At 49.1% G+C, this 21,965-nt stretch overlaps 2 protein-coding genes across 2 annotated transcripts; both read right to left on the bottom strand.

Annotated features, from left to right (window-relative positions):
- Window positions 1-1,750: 1,750 nt before the first annotated feature.
- Window positions 1,751-8,231, bottom strand: MCIDAS (multiciliate differentiation and DNA synthesis associated cell cycle protein). Its single transcript, XM_069492852.1, has 7 exons — window positions 8,115-8,231; window positions 7,933-8,029; window positions 7,671-7,762; window positions 3,926-3,998; window positions 3,147-3,370; window positions 2,409-2,519; window positions 1,751-2,191 (listed from the first exon to the last, which is right to left on the bottom strand). The coding sequence occupies exons 1-7, from the start codon at window positions 8,229-8,231 to the stop codon at window positions 1,751-1,753; spliced, it is 1,155 nt and encodes a 384-aa protein (XP_069348953.1).
- A 3,771-nt stretch (window positions 8,232-12,002) lies between these two features.
- On the bottom strand, window positions 12,003-14,392 carry CCNO (cyclin O). Its single transcript, XM_069492664.1, has 3 exons — window positions 13,932-14,392; window positions 13,164-13,349; window positions 12,003-12,719 (listed from the first exon to the last, which is right to left on the bottom strand). Exons 1-3 carry the CDS (start codon window positions 14,316-14,318, stop codon window positions 12,234-12,236), a joined length of 1,059 nt encoding a protein of 352 aa, XP_069348765.1. The 5' UTR covers window positions 14,319-14,392; the 3' UTR covers window positions 12,003-12,233.
- Between the last annotated feature and the right edge of the window lie 7,573 nt (window positions 14,393-21,965).

The following is a 21,965-nucleotide window of genomic DNA, read 5'->3' on the forward strand; positions in this document are numbered from 1 at the left end:
CATTTTGAAGTTTTGATGTAAGAAGTTTTTCTGACATGTTATATAGATCAAGCTGAGAAAGATCAAGCTAAGAAATGTAAAACATGAATGTGCACTCCAGTTTTATCTGTGGAATTCAAAATCTTTCACCAAGATTTCCACACTTGGTTTCTGGCAAAAAAAAAAAAAAAAAAAGAAAAGAAAAGAAAAAAGAAAAGTGAATATTCTTTCATGTGGTATATGCCGGGTTTTTTGTTTGTTTGTTTGTTTGTTTTTGAGACAGAGTCTCACTCTGTTGCCTGGGCTAGAGTGAGTGCCGTGGTGTCAGTCTAGCTCACAGCAACCTCAAACTCCTGGACTTAAGCGATCCTACTGCCTCAGCCTCCCGAGTAGCTGGGACTACAGGCATGCGCCACCACGCCCGGCTAATTTTTTGTATATATATATTTTAGCTGTCCATATAATTTCTTTCTATTTTTAGTAGAGACGGGGTCTCACTCTTGCTCAGGCTGGTCTTGAACTCCTGACCTCTAGCGATCCACCCGCCTCGGCCTCCCAGAGTGCTAGGATTACAGGCGTGAGCCACCGCGCCCTGGCCGTATGCCGTTTTCTTAAAACAACTTACATTTCTTATTAACAATGTTTGCTTTGGGGGTATTCAGTTTGCACACACACACACAAAAAAAACCACTATATGTATAATTAATGTAAACATTTACCATAAATCTTCAAAGTTATATGAATGACCATTACAAGCTTAGCACCCATTTTGTTTATAGCCCATTGACTCTGAGAATCTGCAATTTCAGAAGATAACTGTTTAGGTTACCTTTCCTGATGTTTTATTCTGGCAGCTAAAATAAAAGTCTTCAATAGTAACGAAATTAGGTGTCCTTCCAGGACTGAAGGAAATTCAGTAATGTATTAAAACATTCACCCAGAGGCCAGGCTTCTGGGCCTAGAATACCTAAATTGACCAATGACAGTGATTGGAAGGTTCCAATAATGCTTTCTATTGTAGAAAATTGCCCTCTTAGAGCCTCCTTTTCCTCCTTATAAAACTAGGACATTACATAACTATAAAAGTGGCTACAGTTTCTGAATCCTTTCCTGCTCTAAAAGTACATAATTCAAAGCTGTTAAAAATAAATATTTCTTGTCGGGTGTGGTGGCTCACGCCTATAATCCTAGTACTCTGGAAGGCTGAGGCAGGAGGATGGGTTGAGCTCAGGAGTTCAAGACCAGCCTGAGCAAGAGTGAGACCCCATCTTTAACAAAAATAGAAAAAATTAGCCTGTGGGCCCCTGTAGTTTCAGCTACTGGGAAGGCTGAGGCAGGAGGATTGCTTGAGCCCAGAAGTTTGAGGTTGCAAGGAGCTATGATGACACCACTGCACTCTAGCCAGGGCAACAGAGCGAGACTCTGTCAATCAATCAATCAATAGATAGATGAATAAATAAATAAATAAAAATATTTTTAATTGACTGTGATGTATGTGTATACACACACGCGTAGGTACACACATACATACACACAGTTTCGCTGTGCAAAGGGGAATAGCTAATACAATGTTTTGTAGCAGAACTTTATAGTGCACCAGTGATCAAATACTTTTTTGTTCCTGAAAAAGTAACTTTCAGGGTGGCATTCGCACTGCAGGGAGAGTTCTTCTAGGAAGCCAGATTCGATAAACAGTTCCAGCTATTCCCGCTCAGCCTCCAGGCACTTCAATTGAAATACAGGGCAGTGTTTTGGGAGACCACATTTCAGCTTAACTAGGGACCCAGCGGAATTTGTAACCCCCGTTGGCCGTGCGGATGGTGAAGGCATTGCCCTGAGGGAAGGCGAGAGTGCGGATGGTGCTGTGGCTGCGGATGGGAGTGCTGAAGGAGCCGCCCTCCTCCAGCTCGCTGTGGCTCAGGTGCAGCGCGCTCGGGCTGCAGTCGGTGCGCAGCCCCTGGAAGGCACCGTGCAGATTCCCCGGCCTGGTGTCGGTATTCGCGGGCCCTGGCTGCAGTCGGGGCCGTTTGGGATCGCGGCTCTGCAGGGCTTCGTCGCAGCGCTCGGAAATCTCCCTCAGGATGGCATCCACTTCCTCGCAATCCTGCCCTGCAGCACTGAATAGCTCCTCCAGGCTCCTTTTGGCTGTCGCCTTGAGCAGGAAGGGCTCGGCCGCCACCCCGCAGTCCCGGGACTGTGAGATCATCAGCTTCTAAGGAAGATAGGGAAGAGCGCCGCCCTGGGGCCTGCCGGACTCGCCCCGTGCGGGGCGCGCAAAAGGAGACCTGGGTGCGCTACGCACGGCGCGCGCCCAGCCGTCCTCTTTTCTCCCTGGCCCCCGCTGGGTTCCAACACAGGGAGCAGTGTGGAGGGGGCACTGGAACAGTTCCGACGTCCTGCACTGTCCCACGTTCCCGCGCCCCACTTACATCCAGCACGGAGGCCAGGTGCCGGGTCCGGCTGGCGAGTTCCTTCAGCTGCACGTTCCGCTCCTTGAGGGAGGCGATCTCCTCTTGTTTCTGGGTTAGCGTTACGTGCAGCTGCGGGAGGAGACCCAAACATTCAGCGGTAGGCCACTGTGCTCAGTCTTGTCGGCATATTCTGCATGAATTAAACCCAGATCCTGACGTTTCATAGGAACTGGGAACTCAACGGCATTTACGCTGGTAAGAATGACTTTTTTTTTTTTTTTAAACAAAGCACTTGGACTAAATGTATCTCAATTAATCTTCAGTGTAGCCTGGTCGTGAAGAGAACTGACTTGGGCAACAGGTAGATCTAGGTTCTATTTCTATGAAGTTCAACCATCATTCGATTTCCTTACCTGTAAAAGGGGGCCGGTAAGAGTAGCTAGCTCTGTGATTGTGAGCATTAATCGAGGGAAGAAAGTAAATTGATAAGCTCAGGGCCAGGCACACAGAAAGCTTCAATAAATACTGGCGGCCTTATTAACAATCTGGTGGGATAGGATTATTCCCACTTAGTGAAGTTAGAAACTGAGGTGGAGCCACCGGAGCAACAGCAGCCACGTGAATCCCTAGCCAGTCCACTGGTTCTGACATCCACAGGAATGCATCACCGCTCTTGCAATTTCCACTTCCGCGTCTCCCCACCCCCATACCCTGTCCCCGCCCCAGGATTCCTGATCGCCAACCCAGGGTCCCTACTTGGTTATTCTCAACGAGCGCGTCCCCCAACGCCCTCTGGTTCTGGTCGGCCACCTCCTTCCAATACTGCTCAGGCGGGGGCACGTCTGGAGGGCGTAGCGACGGTGACTGCAGGGCTCGTGGGTCCAGCGGTGGGGAGAGGCAGGGCCCGAATGGTGATACATCGCAAGGAGAGAAGGGGAAGTCTCCGCTGGCAAGGGGAGGTGACATCAAAGAGGACGACTCTGGGGAAGAGTGAGAGCTGGGTTTGCAGCCTCAATCTCTAGCCCCGCTAGCTATAGGAGAAAATGCCACTCTGGGTGTAGGGTTTATGTGAAGATTTTCCTTTATTAAGTAAAGCACCCCTCAGTCCACACCACCTAAGATTCCCAAGCCCTTCCTGATATCCTGTACGTACACAGCAGGTGCTCAATGGATGCCTGTTGAGTTGACCTGAACTCAATCAAGAAAACCTGCAGAGGCCTGTAAGTCCCATAGGCCTTAGATTCTCTTAACACTCGTGCCATTCAACCTCTCCCCGTCACATCACAGCGCAGGGCTCCCTCTCTCACAACTCCAACCCATAGTCGATAAAGAGCTATAGATCCAGCAGTCAACTTCTCCATTGCCGGGAGGGGAATGTTCAAAATATGAAAGAGCCAGACCCTTTGATGAGTTGCTGGACTGTCATAGACGTGTGGCTGGGTTTACCACCTTCAGGATCACAAAATCTAAACTAGTCTGATTTGGGGGTGGAAGGCAATCCCGCTGTTATCTAACTGCAAGGAGACTTCACTTGCCTGCAATGAGATCATCCACCGTGTCTCTGAAATCCTGCAGACCGAAGGCTGCTTCCGTTTGGAGGGAATGGTTCTAAAATAAACCAGAGGTGCAAACTGGTTAAGGTCGACTCTAGCTGGTCTGGGACAATTCCTAGACCGACAGACGTCCTCTCGGGCTCGACAGCGGGTCTGCACTCACTCGCGTTTTCAGCCCAGCCTCGTAGCTGAAAACTCAAGCCCCAACACGGACAGGGAACACGGCAGACTTGCACCGCCATGGTGGGGAGCAGGGCGCACGGAGCGCAGACACCGACCCGGAGACTGCAGTTCGCGACTCCCTGCAGGCGCAGACACTGTGAGCGCGGGTGTGTCTGCGGTCAGTCCTTCAGCTGGCGGTGCGGGGGACTGGCGCCGGGCCTCGGGCAGCTGCGCAGTCCCGCGTGCCTCCCCGTTGCGGCCCCGCGCGTTCCTCTTGAGCCCACAGAACCTCAACTCCGACTTACCCCCGACCTGCCGCCGAGCCACCGCTTTAAGAGCACAGAGCACCACGTGAACGCCTAGTCTTTCCTCCCCAGACCCGATCCGCTTGCAGGGTCTTCCAAAGCAGTAACTTGAAGCTGTGTTTTCCGCCAAGTCTCGGTCATAGCTATCCCCACTCCCACAACGGAGGGTGAAGGGTAGGCTATGATTTGAAGGACCTGGGATGCTACGGAAAATACTTCTGTTCAGCGCACAGCAGTGTGTCCTCTATTGCTCTTTTCAGTTTCTCAAAAAGTTGGGCTACACCTCCAACATCTTGAACTGTACCTCTCCTGGGCTCCTGCGAGGTGTCAGGGTGCGCAAAAAGCTGGATGCCCAGAATCCTTCTTAGTCCCTTAAATCAAGAACATTTAGAGTCGATGACACTCTTTTACATAGAGTGTCTTAGTTAATCCTCACACCAGTGCGGGAAGCAGGCAAGGCCTGGGAAGTGATTCCTCTTAAACTGAAGAATCTGAGGCTCAGAGAAGTTGTTACCCAAAGTCATCCAGCTCTAAAATAGTAGAATGGGGACTCTTGCCCTGGAATGCTACCTATTCCGTCCCTCTTCCCTCTATATCTCATTGCCTCTAGCTTTTCTCTCTGTTTAGGAAACCTGGCTTCCAAGCAAAGGCGGCCGGCCATGGGAAAAGAAGCAGCTCTCAGGGGCCATGCTGTGAGGCCAATATACCCGTCAGAAAGAAATAGCTATTCCATGGTTCCACTTACTGATATATTCCTTTGTGTTAATCACATTGTTCTCCCCAAAGCCCTTCTTTACTGTTTAGATATTTCTGGGAAGAGGAACTTATCCTGGCCCTAACTTCAAAGAATGTGCAAGTATCAGTTTTCTTCAGGGAGGGAAGAGTCAGGCAGGGAGGCCTCTAGCACCGGTTGGACACTGAGGCTATAAAGAAAAAGGAGCTGAGAAAGGAAGGACTGAGGGCCCTAGACAAATCCTGGAGTTCTGCCGTCACTGAATAAGTCAGAAATGAGACTCATTCTTCAAGGACTAAAAGGTCTTCCTTTCAGCAGGAATCCGAGAAAAGCCCTTACCATGAGGAGACTGGAGGCCAGCTCAGGAACTGTGGCCCAGCAAATGCTGCCTCCTATGCCATCCCAGGTTTTGGCCTATTCTTGACCCCAAACACTTCCATAGCACTTCCTCTCTCTGTCCACCTTCCCCAGCAGGAAAGGGACTGGGAAATATGACCTGAGTGTGTACCAGCCAGGGGTCTCACTAGAGGTTCTTCCCCTAGGGTCCTCTCTCCTCTGTATTAGCTCTGTCTTTCCCAGGAAAAATCCTGGACCGTTCAGACCATCTGGTGTGAGCTCTGTCCTTAAAACTTTGAATCCTACCTCCCCAATTGCATAAATCTGGCATTTCTCCAACTATAACAGCAAGAAAAAAATTACTAACACAGAACATGATGTCAAATTTAAATTTTGTATACTATCTGGCTGTGATGGCTCACACCTGTTATCTTAGTACTTTGGAGGACCCAAGCAGGAGAATTGTTTGAGGCCAGGAGTTTGAAACCAGTCTGAGCAAGAATGAGACCCCGTCTCTACAAAAAATAGAAAAAGAATATTAGCCAAGCTGTGGTGGCATGTGCTTGTAGTCCCAGCTACTTGGGTAGTTGAGGCAAGAGGATTGCTTAAGCCCAGGAGTTTGAGGTTGCAGTGAGCTATCATGATGTCACTATACTTTAGCCTGGAACAGAGCAAGACCTTGTCTCAAAAAAATAAAAAATGAAATAAAATAAATTCTGTATGCTTAAGCAAAAAATTCAGCAAGAGTTGCTTGGTTTTTGTGACTTGGAAAATAACATGTTGGGGTAAGGGAGTGACCTAGTCCTCTAAGTCAGTTGGAAGATGCTCAGACATTGTCTTTCCTTATTTGAGCATCCAGATCAAAAAAGCACAATTAAATGGCCCCTGCAGTGCAATGTCAACTTCTACCTCTTTCCTTAACAATCTCTGCTCTTAGCAGCCACCTACCCTAAGTCACCGTGGGCTCTATATCATGGTTGTAAGAGACCTTTGGAGAAGGCCTGAGAAGCTTGCTTCACCATCACCCCTAGTTCTGGGAGGTGGTCAAGTCTTTTGGAGAGTTCTGCATTGGGCCTCTCTCCAGGCCCTAGCACCTGCTGCCAGGAAGCCAGAACTGGCACTCTTCCTATGGGTTGCATCTGGCTAAGCCCTCCTGTCCTTCTGGGCACTTCATATCCCACCCATGAGCCAGGCTTCTGGCATCCAAGACACCAGTACTGGGAGGCTCCATCCTCTGCTGAGGAAGTGTCAGAGCTTGCAAGTGGTGGAAGTGGGATGGAAGTAAAAAAAAAACCACCACCACCAACAACAACAAAACAGGCCTAAGAGGAAAGAAAAAAGTCAAATGCCTTTTGCCCCTTGATGGTAAGTGAATAGAGCTTTTGGAGGGGCAGAAGAGGACCTTTTAAAAAGTGAACTTCCTTATTCTGAGCGGATGGGAAAAATAAGTAAATAAAAAGTGAACTTCCCCGGAGGAGCGAACTAGCCAAGCACAGAAACGGCGAACCCTCGGGCACGGAACACGCAGACCCTGCCCGGCCCCAGTCAGTGGCTACACCTTACTCTCCAGCTTCCCCGGCTTGCCCAGGGGCCTGCCCAGCACCCCCAGCATCCTGTTGGGACAGGTGCTGAAGAGTCATTTCCGAAGAGAGGGAACGTTTTCTGTCAGATTTCTTCCAGAGTCTTTTGTCCTTCCTGCTGTCTCCAAATGCAGACTCTCTTCCTCTTTTTCAGTCTTGATAAAGGAGTTATCCACCGACTTTCACTCTCCTTAGATACTCATGGAATGAAAATGGTCAGTGAATGGCCAGAAGGGGGATGTTGAGAAAACAGGACATGCATCAGGTGCCCAGTACGCAACTTCACTCCCACCCACCCACCTGGTCCCTCAGTGCTCGATTTCCACACTGCCTGTGCTCCAGAATAGATGGGGAAGGCAATGGCAGGAAGCCCCCCAGGTGAGCCCCGCTGTACCAAGTTGATCAGAACAGCTCCGGAAATGTGGCTTTCATAACATGCTAGAGGGGAGGAGGAAGTTTTGATCCAGAAGGCTCAGGTTGCCGCACCTCGCCTCCCTCCAACAGCTAAATGTGCCTGCGCTCCTGGCCCCAGACAAGCCTTTGAGGAAATAAACCCACCGTTCCGGAGTCGGGGTTTGGGCTACGCAAGGCTCCACGAGAAGGGGAAGTACCTGCGAGGCGGCCGGGTCACCACCAGGCGGCGCGTCGGACCCGAGTAGCGAGGAGCAGTCCGCGAGGTCCTGCAGGTCTATGGTGGTGAGCGCTGCGCGGGGAGACCGGGAGACACGCGCCGGGCGGACCCTGAGCCTCTCCGCCAGGCTTGCCGCTGGAACCCCGGCTGGAAAGTCAGAGCCCGGCGGAGAGAGAGCCGCGAGCGCCGCAGCCACCCGGTTCGGGGAACCCGAAGGGTCGCGCGGGTGCCAGGGGGCTCACCTGGCAGCGTAGCGGGCTCCGCGTCCTGGGGATCCTCGTACACCGACACTGGGCTGTAGCCAGTGTACCCGGGAAAGAACTTCCGCGGAGAGGCGAACTAGCCGGGCACAGAAACGGTGAACGCTGGTCAGCCCTCGGGGCACGGAGCGCAGACCCAGCCTGACCCCAGTCAGCGGCCCCACCTTCCTCTCCAGCTTCCCCGGCTTGCCGAGGGGCCGGCCCGGCACCCCCAGCATCCTGTTGGGGCAGATGCTGTCGAAGGCCCGGCGTCCCGCCGCACCGGCCCCGCACGCCTGCATCTTGCCACCAGGTGTCAACTGCTCGGAGGCGACGGCTGCGGCTGGGATGGCGACCCACACCCAGCGCTCCGCCCGGCGCCTGCAAGCTCAGATGCCCGCCGGAGGTTGAGGAAGGCGCGTGGCCGGGGAGGGGCCGACGGGCGGCGGAGGAGGTGCGGAGGGAGGGCGGAGAGGAGGGGGAGGACCGCCGCGCGGAAGGGGAGGCTCGCGCCTGAGCGCCAGAGGTGGCGCCTTCAGCACCGACAATCTGCGCGCGGGCGGGGGCGTCAAACCGAACCTGGCAACTAGGCTTCCCCCGGGAGCCGCCAGCGCGGGGCCCGGGCCCGCGAGCGCCCTTTAGTCCAGCGTTGGCGCCGCCGTCTCCCGGCCGCGCCAGGCGAAGAGAGGGAAAGGAGGGGCGGGCGAGCGCCAGCCGTCCCTCGCACTGGGTCCTGTCTTCCCGCTCCCCGACAGCGGGAATGGAAAAGTTAACGATTCTTATTTCCTTTTCTTGCCACTCCAGCCATAAGGCACGAAATAAACGTGGAGTGACACTCGCCAAAGCTAGGCTCCGCGTTTGCTCTGCCCTGCAGGATTTAGTGGGGTTGTAGAATTCCAGGAGGGACTCCCTGGAACAGCACCTTCCTCTAAACCTGGGCAGCATTCTGGGTCTTGATTTTGGGGCTTCCACTTATTCTTTCTTGGCCTTTATGTCAAAAGCCGCGCCCACACCCCTAGCCCCACACTTTTCTGGACAGTAGCCTGTGAGCACAGCCTTTAAAAGAGAAATTAAGAAAAGGTGACTCTACAAACCCTCCTCCAGTTTCTGAAAACGCCAAGGTGGACAAATCCCACCAAACCCTGTCCTCTCTCCCCTAGTGGCCTCACTGACCATCGCAACGTTTTGCTGCTCTCTTTACCGCTGGCCTTGCTGTGCCACAGTCTTAGGTACGATTTCCAAGCCTGACCCCTCTCCCAAGAAGGGGTATCTCCCAAGAAGAGGCATCTCCCAGAAAGGGGCATCCTTGGTGAGGGGCCTCTCTCAGGACTACTCATATTCATCCAATTTCAACAATCATCTGAAATCGGAATCTTTGTTTTCCCCTTATACCTAGTAGTAGTGAAAGTGTCACCGTCCTCTTTTATTTCCACCCATTTTCTGGAGTAAGAAACAAATACCCCTAACAGTGGTGGAGGGTAACCCAATGATAGGAGTGGAATTGACTTAGAGATCCTCTGACCTGTGTGTAGATGCAGGAACTGTATTGGGGTGAGATCTGCCAGCTAGAGTTGGTGTGGTGTAGCTGATGGTGAGGAGGAGCTTTGGCTTTAAGGTCAGAGTGCCCAAGGACCAGGTCTGTGAGCCCCAAGTGTTTAGGAAAAATAGTAACACTGACCTCAATAGAGTTGCTGTGAGACTATTTATGTAAAGTGGTGCTTAGTATGGGTAAATTAATAGAGTTGTTTGTTTGTTTGTTTAAGCAACCCTTTCAGCTATGCTTCCAGCTTCCCACAGCCTGTTTCTGGCTATGTCTCCTGATTCCTGGGTAGTACAACCGGTAGCCAGTTTATTTCCTCCCCATCCTTACCCACTTTCCAGTCTGTAAAATGAGTAGGGGAGTTCTTAGCTGAGTTTCCAGGAGATCTCTACGCATGGAGACAAGATTTTCCAGGATAAGCCCATTTCCCAATAATCATCATTGAGTTCCAAATTGGGGTAGAGAAATATGGGCATTGTACAATAGATTATCTGTAATAACAGGAACTGGAATGGCATGATTATATGACTCCTACTCTGGATGATCCTGGAACCAGTCATCTGTAACAATCATGGCTGAGTGATGGGGTAGATACTGCTGAAGACACCTCCTCCCAAAGTTACTCTTTTGCAGAAGGGCCAGACCCTACCCCCATACAACCAGGCAGAGGTTCCCAGATAATTTGAGACTGGTGACAGTTGATATGATCTTCCTTTTCCTCCTTTTTCACCAACACAGAATAGGTTTCCCCCAAACAGCTTGGAAATCCACCACTTCCTTTTTCCTGAGCCAAGGAAGAGAAAGTTCCTAGAGAACTGAGTGTATCAACATATCACAAGAAGGGTCCAAGGGGTCCAGAATAAGGCACCCCTGGCTCTGGAGAGCACTTGGAAGATGCCTTTGCAGTGCAAAGAAGTTTCTCTAAATTTGCTTTGAATTTGCTTTTTATTTGCTTTTGTCATATATTTTGATTATTCTATATGTGGTGGAATGTGACTGAGATTTTCCCCTCAAACTTATGGGTTTTTTTCAACCATACAGAAAATTTGAAAACACAGTACAATGAACAACCCCCAGTTAAAATTTTCCCATATTTGCTTTCTCTCTTGTTCTGTTCTCTGCTCCAAGTCTTTCTGCACGATCCCTCTCCTTCCATCATCGTGCAGGCCACCATTAGCCTTCTATTCTTGAGGGCTTCCCCTGTGCCAGGACCCGTGCTGCATTTGTGTGGAGCATCTCATTAGAGCCATACCTCAACCATATTAAATAGGTGCTATTGTTACAATTTTTACAATTGAGACATAGGCATAGGGGCCCAGAGCCCACTCATTTAATCACTGCTTTATTCTACCTCACAACACTTAAGCTTAATCTCATTTAAGCTTCACAACCACCCTGGTATCAAGAGAGCATAAGACATTTGCTGGAGGTGACAGAGCTGAGATTCAGGACCTGCAGCAGATTCACCACAGTGAGGCTGAAGATACTGTGACAGTATCAGAGTCACAGAACTCTAGCAAAAGCCTCTCATTTTCCAACACGTTTTTCTCATCTATAAAACAAGTCCTGTAACATGACTGGAGGTAAGGAAGGACTGTGCTGGCTCTCCAAATATATTCTCGATAGCCATGTTGAATGAAGAGCACTGAGTGATTAACTTGCCCAGCACTTACATCAGGGTTTTGTTTTGTTTTGTTTTGGTTTGGTTTTGGTTTTTCTCTTTTTTGTTTTTGAGAATTTCTAGAGGCCTATTACTGGAAGAAGTTTATCGGTGTGGCTAAGAGCATGAGTCTAGACTCATGTCACCTGCCTTCAAATCCTGGCTATTCTACTGTTAACATCTCTGTGTCCCAGTGTCCTCCTCTGAAAAATGGGATAACAGACTCTGCTATATAGAATTGTTAGAAGGTTGAAATAACCAATGCTGAATGAACACAGTACCTGGTACATTGCAAGCACTCATATAGCCATTATGACGTACGCCATTGTTACCCTGGGCTTACATGCAGCTTCGTGAACAGCTGAACCGTGCAGGGTAAATTGGCTCACCTTGCAATGACCATGACCACCTGCAAATCCTTCCTTTCTAACATCGGCCAGTTGCACCAGGGATTCTCGGTCTCTGGGTCTCTCGTTTCGCCCTCCGCTAATGCGCCTGCGTGGTCCCCAAAGCTTCCCAGCCCTGCTTATGTCGCACCTGCCAGAGCAACCCTGGCCCCTCCAAACGTCATCGACTTCTGTGGGTTCTATTTGGCCTCATATTCCACCCGCACCCTCTGGAGCCCTGGAGGTGCACAGTCCCCAGCCTCCTGACATGAAGGTCACAGGACCCAATCCCACAAGTGATCCTGGCTCCCCTTATCTCTGGAACCTTGGTATCTGGGACCTTGCCTGATCTGGCGTTCCTGCAGAGATACCCACGACAGTGGATTTAGAGAGAGGGAGGAGGATCCCTTGGAACGTTGGCGATCGCCCCTATCCCTGAGCTGACTTCACCTTCCCTCCCCGCAGACAGACACGTGCAATAGCAGCATTCAGACAAATCACGACTGACTGTTTATTGGAGAAAGGCTCGGCTCCTCGTGTGTTCTCAGCGAAATAAACTACTAGATGCTACTTTCTACACTATTTACAACCTGCAGCTGACAAAGCAGGAGCCCTGACCCCGCCCCCCACGCCCCCCGTGGACCAATACTATACTCTTCTAAAGCAATGGGAGGGCCATCAGTTGGTCCCGGGAATAAAAGGAGACCAAGGGTCTGTTTTATTTCAAGCTCGGGGACAGGCTGCACTTCTCACAGATTTGGAGGGGCAGCATCTGAGTCAGGGAGGTACTGTTTATGGCCACCAACAGCTGCAGCTTGCTCAGGCAGTCCTGCAGCGCTGCCTCCGGGTGCTCTCCCAGGCGCAGGTCCACCGCGCACGGGAGCCGCAGCATGCGATCAGCCAGCGTCAGGCAGCAGATGGCCAGCAGGGAGGGGGCATAGCTGGTGAAAGCATAGTCGGCCAGACTCAGCTCCGCCACCCCTTGGGCCAGGGCTTGCGCTTCCAGGGCTTCGGAGACCTCAACCTGCCCCGCCTCCACGCGAGCGTGTGTGAAATGCTCGAGGAAGAAGCTGATGGTGGGAGCGCCCAAGCTAAAGTGCAGCTTGTGCAGCACGATGCACTCGAGGTTGCAGAGCTGCTGCCGGGAGAAGGCGCCGCAGCATAGGGCCAGGAGCTGCTTCACGCGCGGCGGGTGCACCTCCACCTGCAACACAGGGCGCTCTCAGTCCCTCGCCTCGCGGCTGCCGGGGCCGAGACCCACTCCAGTCTGAATTCCGGGAGAAAACCGGGAATCCCCCTCCATCCCTTCCAGAAAGACAGCCCGTACTTCACACCTCTCCACTGCTGCCACTTAAAGTCACCTGGGTCATACTTCCAGCACAGTTCCTCTAATGTCCCCCCAAAAATTTTTTTGAAAGGTTTTTTTTCCGGAAACTAGAATATAGGTGCCACGGAGAGCTGTTCGGGACCGACTACAGCCTATTTCTTTGGAGGCTGAGTGACAGGATTGTTAGTTTGTGGAGAATTGTGACCTTAAGGCTGAGGGATATATAAATTTGCAAATATCTGCCAAAAAGAGTCCAGGGAACCCAGCACTGAATCCTGCAGCCGGGAGGCCAATTCGCCCCTCCCTGCCGCGTGGAGGTACCTGTTTGCAAGCGATGAGGAGCGAGGTGACCCCGAGCAGCTGGAAGCAGTCTGCAGCCACCGGCGTAGTGGTGAGGAAGCGGTCCAGAGTGTTCACCGTCAGGCACAGCGACTCGAAGGAGAGGCCGAATTGGCGGTGCACGGGGATCAGCCAGCTGAGCAGCTTACAGCGGGATTCCGCCGTCACCTGGCGGGAGGGAGGAGGGGAGCGGGCCGGTTGAGCCTAGGGCAGAGAGGGGCTGCGCGTGTGAAGGGCCAAGACGACCCAGGGAGCTTCCCCGGAGGGAGGCAGGAAGAAGGGGGGCGGGTAGCTAAATGCTCTGGAAACCGGGAAACTAGCGGGCAGCGCCGAGGCGGAACGCCTGCGCTCTGACCCGGCGCTCGGCCGGGTGCTTCACACGTGCTACCTCTAGTAATCCTCTAAGCAATTCATGGAAGGGGAGGGGGCCCATTTTGCAAACTCAGAAATAACCTCAGGATTGTTAAGTAGCTGGTCCGAGGTCGATAGGAATCTGAACTCGAACCGAGGAACTAACTTCTCTTACACTAAACAACTTGGAGGCTTGGGGCAAGTCCCTTAGGCCGTCGAGGCCCCACTTATCTCCCTCTGTAAATTGAGGCCGGTGACCCGCCCCTCCAAGGCCCCTGCTTGCTCCCACTGGGAGCAGGAACTGGGCTGGCGCGGGCCAGGGCAGACACAGCGGGAAAGAAGAGAGCCTGGGAGAGGAAGAAGAGTGGCGGCGGGGAGCTGGCTCTACCAGCGCCTCACTTGTGGCTGCCGCGCCAGCGACTCCCGCGGGTGGAAGTGGCTCTCCTGAGCCTTGCGGAAGGCGTAACAGCTCTGGCCGTAGTCACGGAAGTTCTGTAGATCTAGCTGCACTAACGGCTGGGAAGGGCCGGGCGGGGGGTTGCAACCCCGCGCCGCCGACGCCGTGGGGCTGTCTGCACAGTCCGAGCCGGAGCTGGGGGACTCGAACAGGTCGCAAACTCCAGAGTCTCCGGGGAGCAAGCATGGGTTCAGGGTCTGCAACGGCTGCTTCCTTCGGAGGCGCGGGCGCCTGCTCTTCTTCACCGGGGCGCGGAGGTTCTGGTCGTTGTCCCGCCTCCCCACCCCGGTGGCAGGGCTCGCCGGGCTGGTAGGACAAGGGGCCACCATGATGCAGCCGGGTGGCCGCTCTACCCACAACGCCCCGGCTGCGACGGGCTGCAAACGCAGGTGCGAAAGAGGCCAGGCTCTATGGCTGGCGCGTCCTTAAGTACCCGGTGGGCTCTTTCTCTCTACCACACCTCTGGCCGCTCACTGGCTGAGCCCAGAGCGGCACGAGAGCCGCGCTTTCCCTGATGGAAAACCACTTCCCCCAGCGCGCAAGCAGCGCGTCGCAGCCGAGGTCCGCCAGCGGGAGGAGGGGCTGCAGCCGTGCCTGCCTTCCGTCGCCCGCGTCCGCCGTTGCCCAGGCAACCGGAGCCCGGGTCGCTGAGGGAGCTGGGCGCGCGGAGCGGGTGGGAGTGGAAACCCGCGGCGCAGCCAGGTGAGCGGCGGGCCTCGCTGACGGGCTCGGCTGGGCCAGAGAAAGATATTCTCCCAGGGGCATCTCTCTCTCCTTGGCCAGATGGTCTTTACACTTTCGAGCACCTTCCATGCCGGCGCTAATCCAGGTCGGTAATTTTGTAAAAGTCTGCTTCTGAGCTCCAAACCAAGGTCGGGCTAGAATTCCGTCATGACAGGAGAAATTTTCTTCAGTGACCCAAACAAGCCGTAGGGTTCATTCAGTTGCGTTTGTGTTTTTTTGTTTCAGTCAGTACCCGCGTAGCCAGCGTCCCTTCCTTCCGCGGGTCTCACGGAGCAGTCTCAGCAGGTTTCCCTGTGCTGCTGTGCGTAGGAGCTGGTCCAGCCAGCCAGGCCTTCGTGCACAAGACAGAAAACTGCCCGTGAACCTCAAACAGCACGTCTTCAGTCCTGTGAAGACTTTCTCCCACACTTTCTACCCCAAGCCAAGTTAAGCTGAGGCTGCAGAGGCTTAAGAACACATTTGGAGGGTTGCATTTCTAGTTTTATCGAAACAGCCTGGTTTTTGTTTTGGGGGGGTTCTTTTTAGGCCATTAGCTTCTAGCCTTCTACCCCCGAGTGGCCTAATCCTTTCTTGATTATTCCCTGCTTCCCATTTCTGCACCTCCAGGGTGTTAAGCTCAGAGAAGCAGAGCTGGAATGGGGACGTGGCAGTTTCCTCAAGGCACCACTGGTCTAGTCCATGGCCTGCCTCCTGTCCTTGTAGAAGCTGAAGTCCTCCTCTGGCCTGAGTGGATCTTCCTGAGGGTCCCTGACCCTTGAGAAGGGGCTCTAGGAACACGAGTACCCCTAATCTTCCCATAAGCATTTCCTAGTGGCAGAAAGGCCAGACACCCTCAGCCTGATGAGCTTTCCAGAGGTGTTCGGAGAGGTGAGGTTACCAAGTGCCAAACCAAGAGCAGGTTCAGCCATCCTCGCCTCATTCCAGAGGAAAGCTGACAAATGTATGTAATCACCGTGCAAGTTTCTGTCTCTAAAAATTCAGTAGAGGGTGTGGTGGTGTCTCCTAGAAGTGTAGGTGAAAGAAAAGTAACATATTTCAGGTTCTGGCCACTGTTACCCCTATTTCCCTGTAACTCTAGCAAGCTCTTTATTTTCCTGGCCTAAATAGTGTCATCTGTAACGTGGGAGATGAGGTAAGAATCACCTGGGAGGGATGCCAGGCCTCCCTCTCTCCTCTCAGGCTATTGTTGGGGAACATTATGGGAGGAGCAATTGGATCTGTGGAGAGATCCCCATATCAGACTTCTTCCTACAGAAGCTTTCTGAGTGACAGAAAGAATCCTGAATTCGGATTCTTCATTTTGGCCCACATGGCCAGTGTGGTACAGTAAAAAAAGCATGAAGTCAACTCCTGAGGGTCAAAATTATCACTTGCCTTTATTGGTTATCTTAGGTAAGAGATTTACCTTTTCCCAATCTCCATTTCTTTATTTGTTAAATGTTTATATTGTTACTTGCCTTGAGGGTCAAGTGAAATAGGTGTGAAAATTCAAAGTCCTCTTTGAATGTAACATAGAGGGGTTACCTTAAAGTTGTTATTGGGGAGTCACTAATATTATCACACTGGAGATATTCTGAAAAGCAGTGTCATCGTTTGATTCACCTGTGGATGAGAGGGTCTCCTTGCACAGCACTGAAAGTGTTTTGGTCACCCAGGGAATTTGCCTGCAGTTAGAGTCAACTCTCAACAGGTGGTGCCTGAGCTTTGGCTTCAGGGCTCTATTTCTCAGTATTTGTGGAATGCCTGCTGAGTCTAAAACAGTAAAACTGCATGGGCCCTGTCCTCACAGAGCTGACATGCTAGTGGGGGAAACAACCACTTGTCCCACTTACTTTAACGATTAAAGTGTGATAAGGGTGATGGTAGAGGATTTCCTGGTTTAGGGTTGACAAAATACAGGACACTCCATTCAAATGTCAGATAAACACATTTTCAATTTATAAATATGTCTCAAATATTGCATAAGACATTTATAAGAAAAAATTATTCACTGTTTAGTATATTATTGCATGGGACATACTTATACTAAAAGATTATTTATTGTTTATCTAACATTCAAATTTAACAGGGCATCCTGACATCAGGCAGCCCTACCTGGTGCCACAGAAGCCTACAGTAGGAGCCACTAGCCAGGTCTGGAATGGCTTCCTAAAGCAAGTGCTGATTAAGACAAAAGGAGGGGGGCAGAAAGAAAAGAGGAGGGGGATTTGGGAAGAACATTGCAAATAGAGGAGCAGGATGTAAGGGGATCTGGAGGCATGATTCCTGGAATGTCCTAGGGCCTACCTCATACAGAACGACTAGGACACAGAGTCAAGGGGAAGAGATACAGGAGAGGTAATCACTAATACTTACCTAAAACTTATATGCCAGGTACTGTGTTATGCTCTTCGTGTATATTATACTCATTTAATCTTCACAACTGTTCTATAAGATAGCTTCCATTATTGTCCCCATTTTATAGATAAGAAAACTGAGGCATAGAGTAATTTTCCCAAGGTCACAAAGCTAGTAAGTGGCACAGCTAGGGTTCAAACTTAGCCTAGCTCCTTGCTCCATAATCACCATGCTATACTACTTGAACAGCAAGATCATGGCCTTGTTGGCAACATTAAATGTTTAGACTTTATCTGAAGCTACTGAAGAGACCTGACCAAGAGAAAGAGATGATCTTTTGTTTAAAAGATTACTCTGGCTGATGTCTGGAAAATGGATTGGAAGGGCAAGGATGAAGCCCAGTCAGGCACAGTAATTCAGACAAGGGATGATGGTGGGGAATGAGGACAGAGATAAGAGATTAGATTGTACAGATTTAGGAAACAGATTAAAAGGCAGGCTCAGTGTTGAAGGTTAGAAGTCAGTGAGGTCTCTGAGTCTGGCTTATGCATCCAGGTAAGTGAATGGATGATAGTTAAAACAACAAAGCCTCCATCAGTCTGGTTAAGGTCAAAAGAAAATCTCATGTTTCCATTCAATTAAGCCTTTACTGTAAAGATAGATTGCATCCTCAATCAGGAGGCAAGTATTGAAGGACACTAATTAAATAATGAATATACATATATAAGTACAAGTGGTTATCTTTTGTTCTCAATTGTTGCTTAGTTGAAACAACCCCAATATTTTGATTGAATTAATTCATGAAAATATTCAATATAAACTTGTACATAACTCCATCGTGCTTCATGGAATTTGGGGAGGAAGAAACTTGAAGGAGCTTTTCTGACTTAGTGTAGTATCTCAGTCATAAGCAGTCTCTTTTTTTCCCCCACCAATGGGTGAATAAAGACATACGCAGTCTTTTATTTTAATTCAGGTTTTTATGTTTTTTCTAACTCTTACTGTTGGTGAAACCTCATTTCTAATTGATTTAACTTAGATATAAATGCTCCTTCTTATACTTGCCTTCAAAAGTGAGGGCTAGATTTTATATCTAGGACTCCTGTCTACTGCTTCCTGGAAGAGCTATGTGTCATCTCCCCTTGGTTATCTCTCTGGCATTTGGGGTTTCTGCACCTCTCCTCTATAGAGTAGGAAAGCAAAGACTCTCAGCCATCTCCCCATTACAGTGGCCAGCATGACATCCTTACCTCTTTCCTCCATCCTCTGAAGTTATGGCTTGTATTCATTGTTAAAATCAATGTTTTCTTTTAGTCATTCATCAGCTTACCAAATATTTACTGAGTGCCTACTGTTGTGTTAGGTACTTTTCTAGGTGTTGGAAATACAGCAGTGAATAAACAGATGCAAATTCCAAGAGGCATAATAATCAAATAACTGTATATTTAATATGTTAGATGGTTGAAAAGAGGAAAATACAGCAGGAAAAGGGCATGGGGATTACAGGAATTTTAAATAGGAAGGTTAGGAAAAGCCTCAATGAGCAGTTGATGTTTGAGCAAAGACTTGAAGGAGTGGAAGGTGAGTCATGCATATTCTGGGGAAAGGGCATTCTAGGCAAAGGGAATAGCATATGCAAAGGCCCTGAGACAGGAGTGTGCCTGGAGCAGAGTAAGGGGTTAGAGTAGCAGGAGATGAAGACAGAGAGGTTCCAACAAGGGGTGCCAAGATTTTGTAAATCAAGGATGTTATTACAGTTAATTTCATATCTTTTTACTCTTTCAGAAAGTTAAAAACTATTAATACATACGTGGCTTGGCTCACATCATCTTTCTGTCGGGTCAGCAGTCTGAAGTGTGAGTTCTTGATGTGCTCTTGGCAAAAGAATGACCAGACACACCAAAAGCAAGGTAAGCATAAAATGAGGTTTATTAAGGAGAGAAAGATAGGATTACAGAGTAAGAGCAAGATACATTCACCACAGAATGGCAAACAGGGCCTCTTGTCATAACAAAAAAAGGCCTTGGTTATAGTCTGGGTCTTGTTTCATACTGTCTGGATTGGGACCTCCCTGTGGTTCAGACGTCAACATGAACCGCTTTGATGGACAGTTGGGAGATATATGACCTGAGTCTTACTGCGCCTGTGGATCTCCCATGAGCCTCTCTGAAAGCCTATTTGGGTGGGTGAACCGCAATGTAGATTTAAGCTAATGACATGATAGCTAGCCTTAGGTTGTCCTAGGTCACCTTCCAGACCCTATTGTACTTCTACATTCTTTTGCATTTGTTGTGCTAAGTTCTGATTGGCAGATTTATAGGGTGTTCCCTCCTCCCCCAAATGTAGCAATTGCAGGAGGGGCCAAAGGTCTCTGGCTGTCTACCTAACATTTCCATTATACACACTGTTGTAGAAGCATCACCCAGGCAGAAAATACATGTGGGTGGCCAGAACAGGGAGACAAAAGCAGAAACAGAAAACCACTCAAGAGGCTGTTAAAATAATGCAGGTGAGATATGATGATGCCTTGAACCAGGATGTCAGTAGTAGAGGTGATGAGAAGTGGTTAGATTCTGGATGTATTTTGAATATAGGCCAACAGAATTTGATGTAAAGATGTAGGACATGAGAGAGAGAGTCAAGGATGACCCCAAATTTTCTGGCCTGAGTAACTGAAAAGATGAAGTTGTCATTAAATGAGATGGAAAAGACTAATAAAGGAAGGAGAAGATAAGCAGTTTGATTTGAGTGTGTTAAGCTTGAGATGGCTGAGTGTTATGCATCCATGTGAGGATGCTGAATACACAAGTTGGGAGTTCAGGAATGAGGTCCGGGCTGGAGATGTGAATTTGGATGTCATCAATGAAAAAGGGTAAATGACATGATTGACATTCATGAATTTTGTGGCTCCCTCCTTCTTACCGCAATATTTTTCTGATATTCTACTCCCTTATTATAGAACGCACTATGTAAACCCAATTCAATGTTTAGCTTTAGACGGGACATGTAAAGTGACATACCTGCACATCCCCCAGTCACATGCTCCACTTTCTGAAGTTTTTAAACCATGACTATCACTCAGAGACATCAGTGCCACATTTTCCTTTTCTCAGTATTGGTGGTATGAGCAATATGGTCCAAGTTAAGATCTTTTTATTTTCCCCATGAAAGGTCTTTAAAATTAATTTCTGTTTACTAATCTCTCTGGGACTGGGCCCAATGCACCTTAAATGCACTAAGTAAACTTAAAATACTTTAAAAATGTAAAACCTAATTAAACCCAGGCTTCTAAAATGAAAGCCGCTTAACCACAATTTGACCTGTTTGTTTTCAGGTGTGTTTTATAAAATCTGCAAGGGAATATTAACATAATGGAACCAAAGTTGGTTTTGTTTTGTGTTTTTTTTTTTTTTTTTTTTCCTAGTTTGGCACTTCAGCTATAGATAAAAGCCCCTACCCTCACCCTGCCCTAGCTCTGTGGTGGGGGTTGAAGTAGGAACAATGAATTTACTGAGGGTACCTTGTTTTAGCAAACAAAATGAGTTGTCACCTAAATGTGGACAACTTTGTTAGCACCTTTAATAATACTTAAACTCAGATTTGATGTCACTAAAAACTAATATTTACTTAAGACTCTATTTTCTATTAATGTATTCAAGCATCAAAATTGAGAAGTATTTAAGGTACTTGAAGTCAGACAAGTTTTGCTGGTAGTTAGTAAACAAAGGACAAGAATTTTCAGCACATTTTTTAAATCCGAATGTTTGACTTACATGTCTAAATGACCACCTGGGGAAAAGGCTATCCTTTGTTACCTACTTTCCTGGCATTTTGCCAATTGCCAGTTCATCAAAGGTTCAGTACACACCACATGTTCAAGTGGCCTGTTTCTCCCCTCATGCATAGATGTGCTTTTTGTCCCAACGCACACCCACCTATGGCAATGTGCCCAGTACAGGCAGTACCGTACAATGGTTAAGAGCTTTGGTTCTGGAATCAAACCCCTGAAGTTCTATCCCAGCCGTAGCACACAAGCTCTGTGAACTTGGGCAAGTTACTCAATCTCTTTATTCCTCAGTTTCTCTAGCTGTTAATAAAAAATAGGGTAGTAAGAGTATCACATAAGATTGTTGTAAGGATTAAATAAGACATATAATATGTTCGTGTAGTGTTCAATATGATCAGCTTCTGCTTTGATTATGTTTCTTGTCCAGCTCAGTTATAAGGTATATGTGTTTTTTCACCCAGGGCAACTGGGGAAAATAATACCTGATCTTTAGTTTGTTAGGATTTTGTGTGTGTGTGTGTGTGTGTGTGTGTGTGTGTCTGTAAGACTTATAATTGCAAAAAGGCTACTTATTCATATTACATTTCTACTAGACTTTATCTAAGACCTGAGTCTGGTCTTTAAGTGTTGAAATAGAACTGTGGCCCTCCAAATAAGCATTACCTGGGACAGCATTTTAAAAAGTTTTACTTTTATAAAGTGTATGTCTCTTTGCCACATTCAGATGCTGAGTTCTAGCTATTAGAAGGAAAATGTAATATTGGGGTAGAAGGTCTCCAGCAGTAGCTTCTGTCCTTCCACGGTCTGGATCAGAAGTGGATGTCAAGAGAACTAAAAAGATAGTAAGCACAAAAGCATAATATGCTCGAAGTCAGCCCAGGCCTCAGCTTTCTCACAGTTTGGGAGACTAAGTGATTTGTTTCTGTGGGCCTCGAAAACATTTCCTCAATTTGTGTTTGTAGCCTGATGCTCACTCTACTGGATTCCCTTCATATTGATTGGTTGCTGGTTTCCCTTTAGATCTGCGGTCCCCAACCCCCTAGCCACGGATCAGTACCAGTCCGTGGCCTGTTAGGGCCCTGGCCACAGAGCTTCACAGTGGAAAAAT

Source organism: Eulemur rufifrons, chromosome 17, assembly GCF_041146395.1.
Source record: "Eulemur rufifrons isolate Redbay chromosome 17, OSU_ERuf_1, whole genome shotgun sequence".
Taxonomy (NCBI): domain Eukaryota; kingdom Metazoa; phylum Chordata; class Mammalia; order Primates; family Lemuridae; genus Eulemur; species Eulemur rufifrons.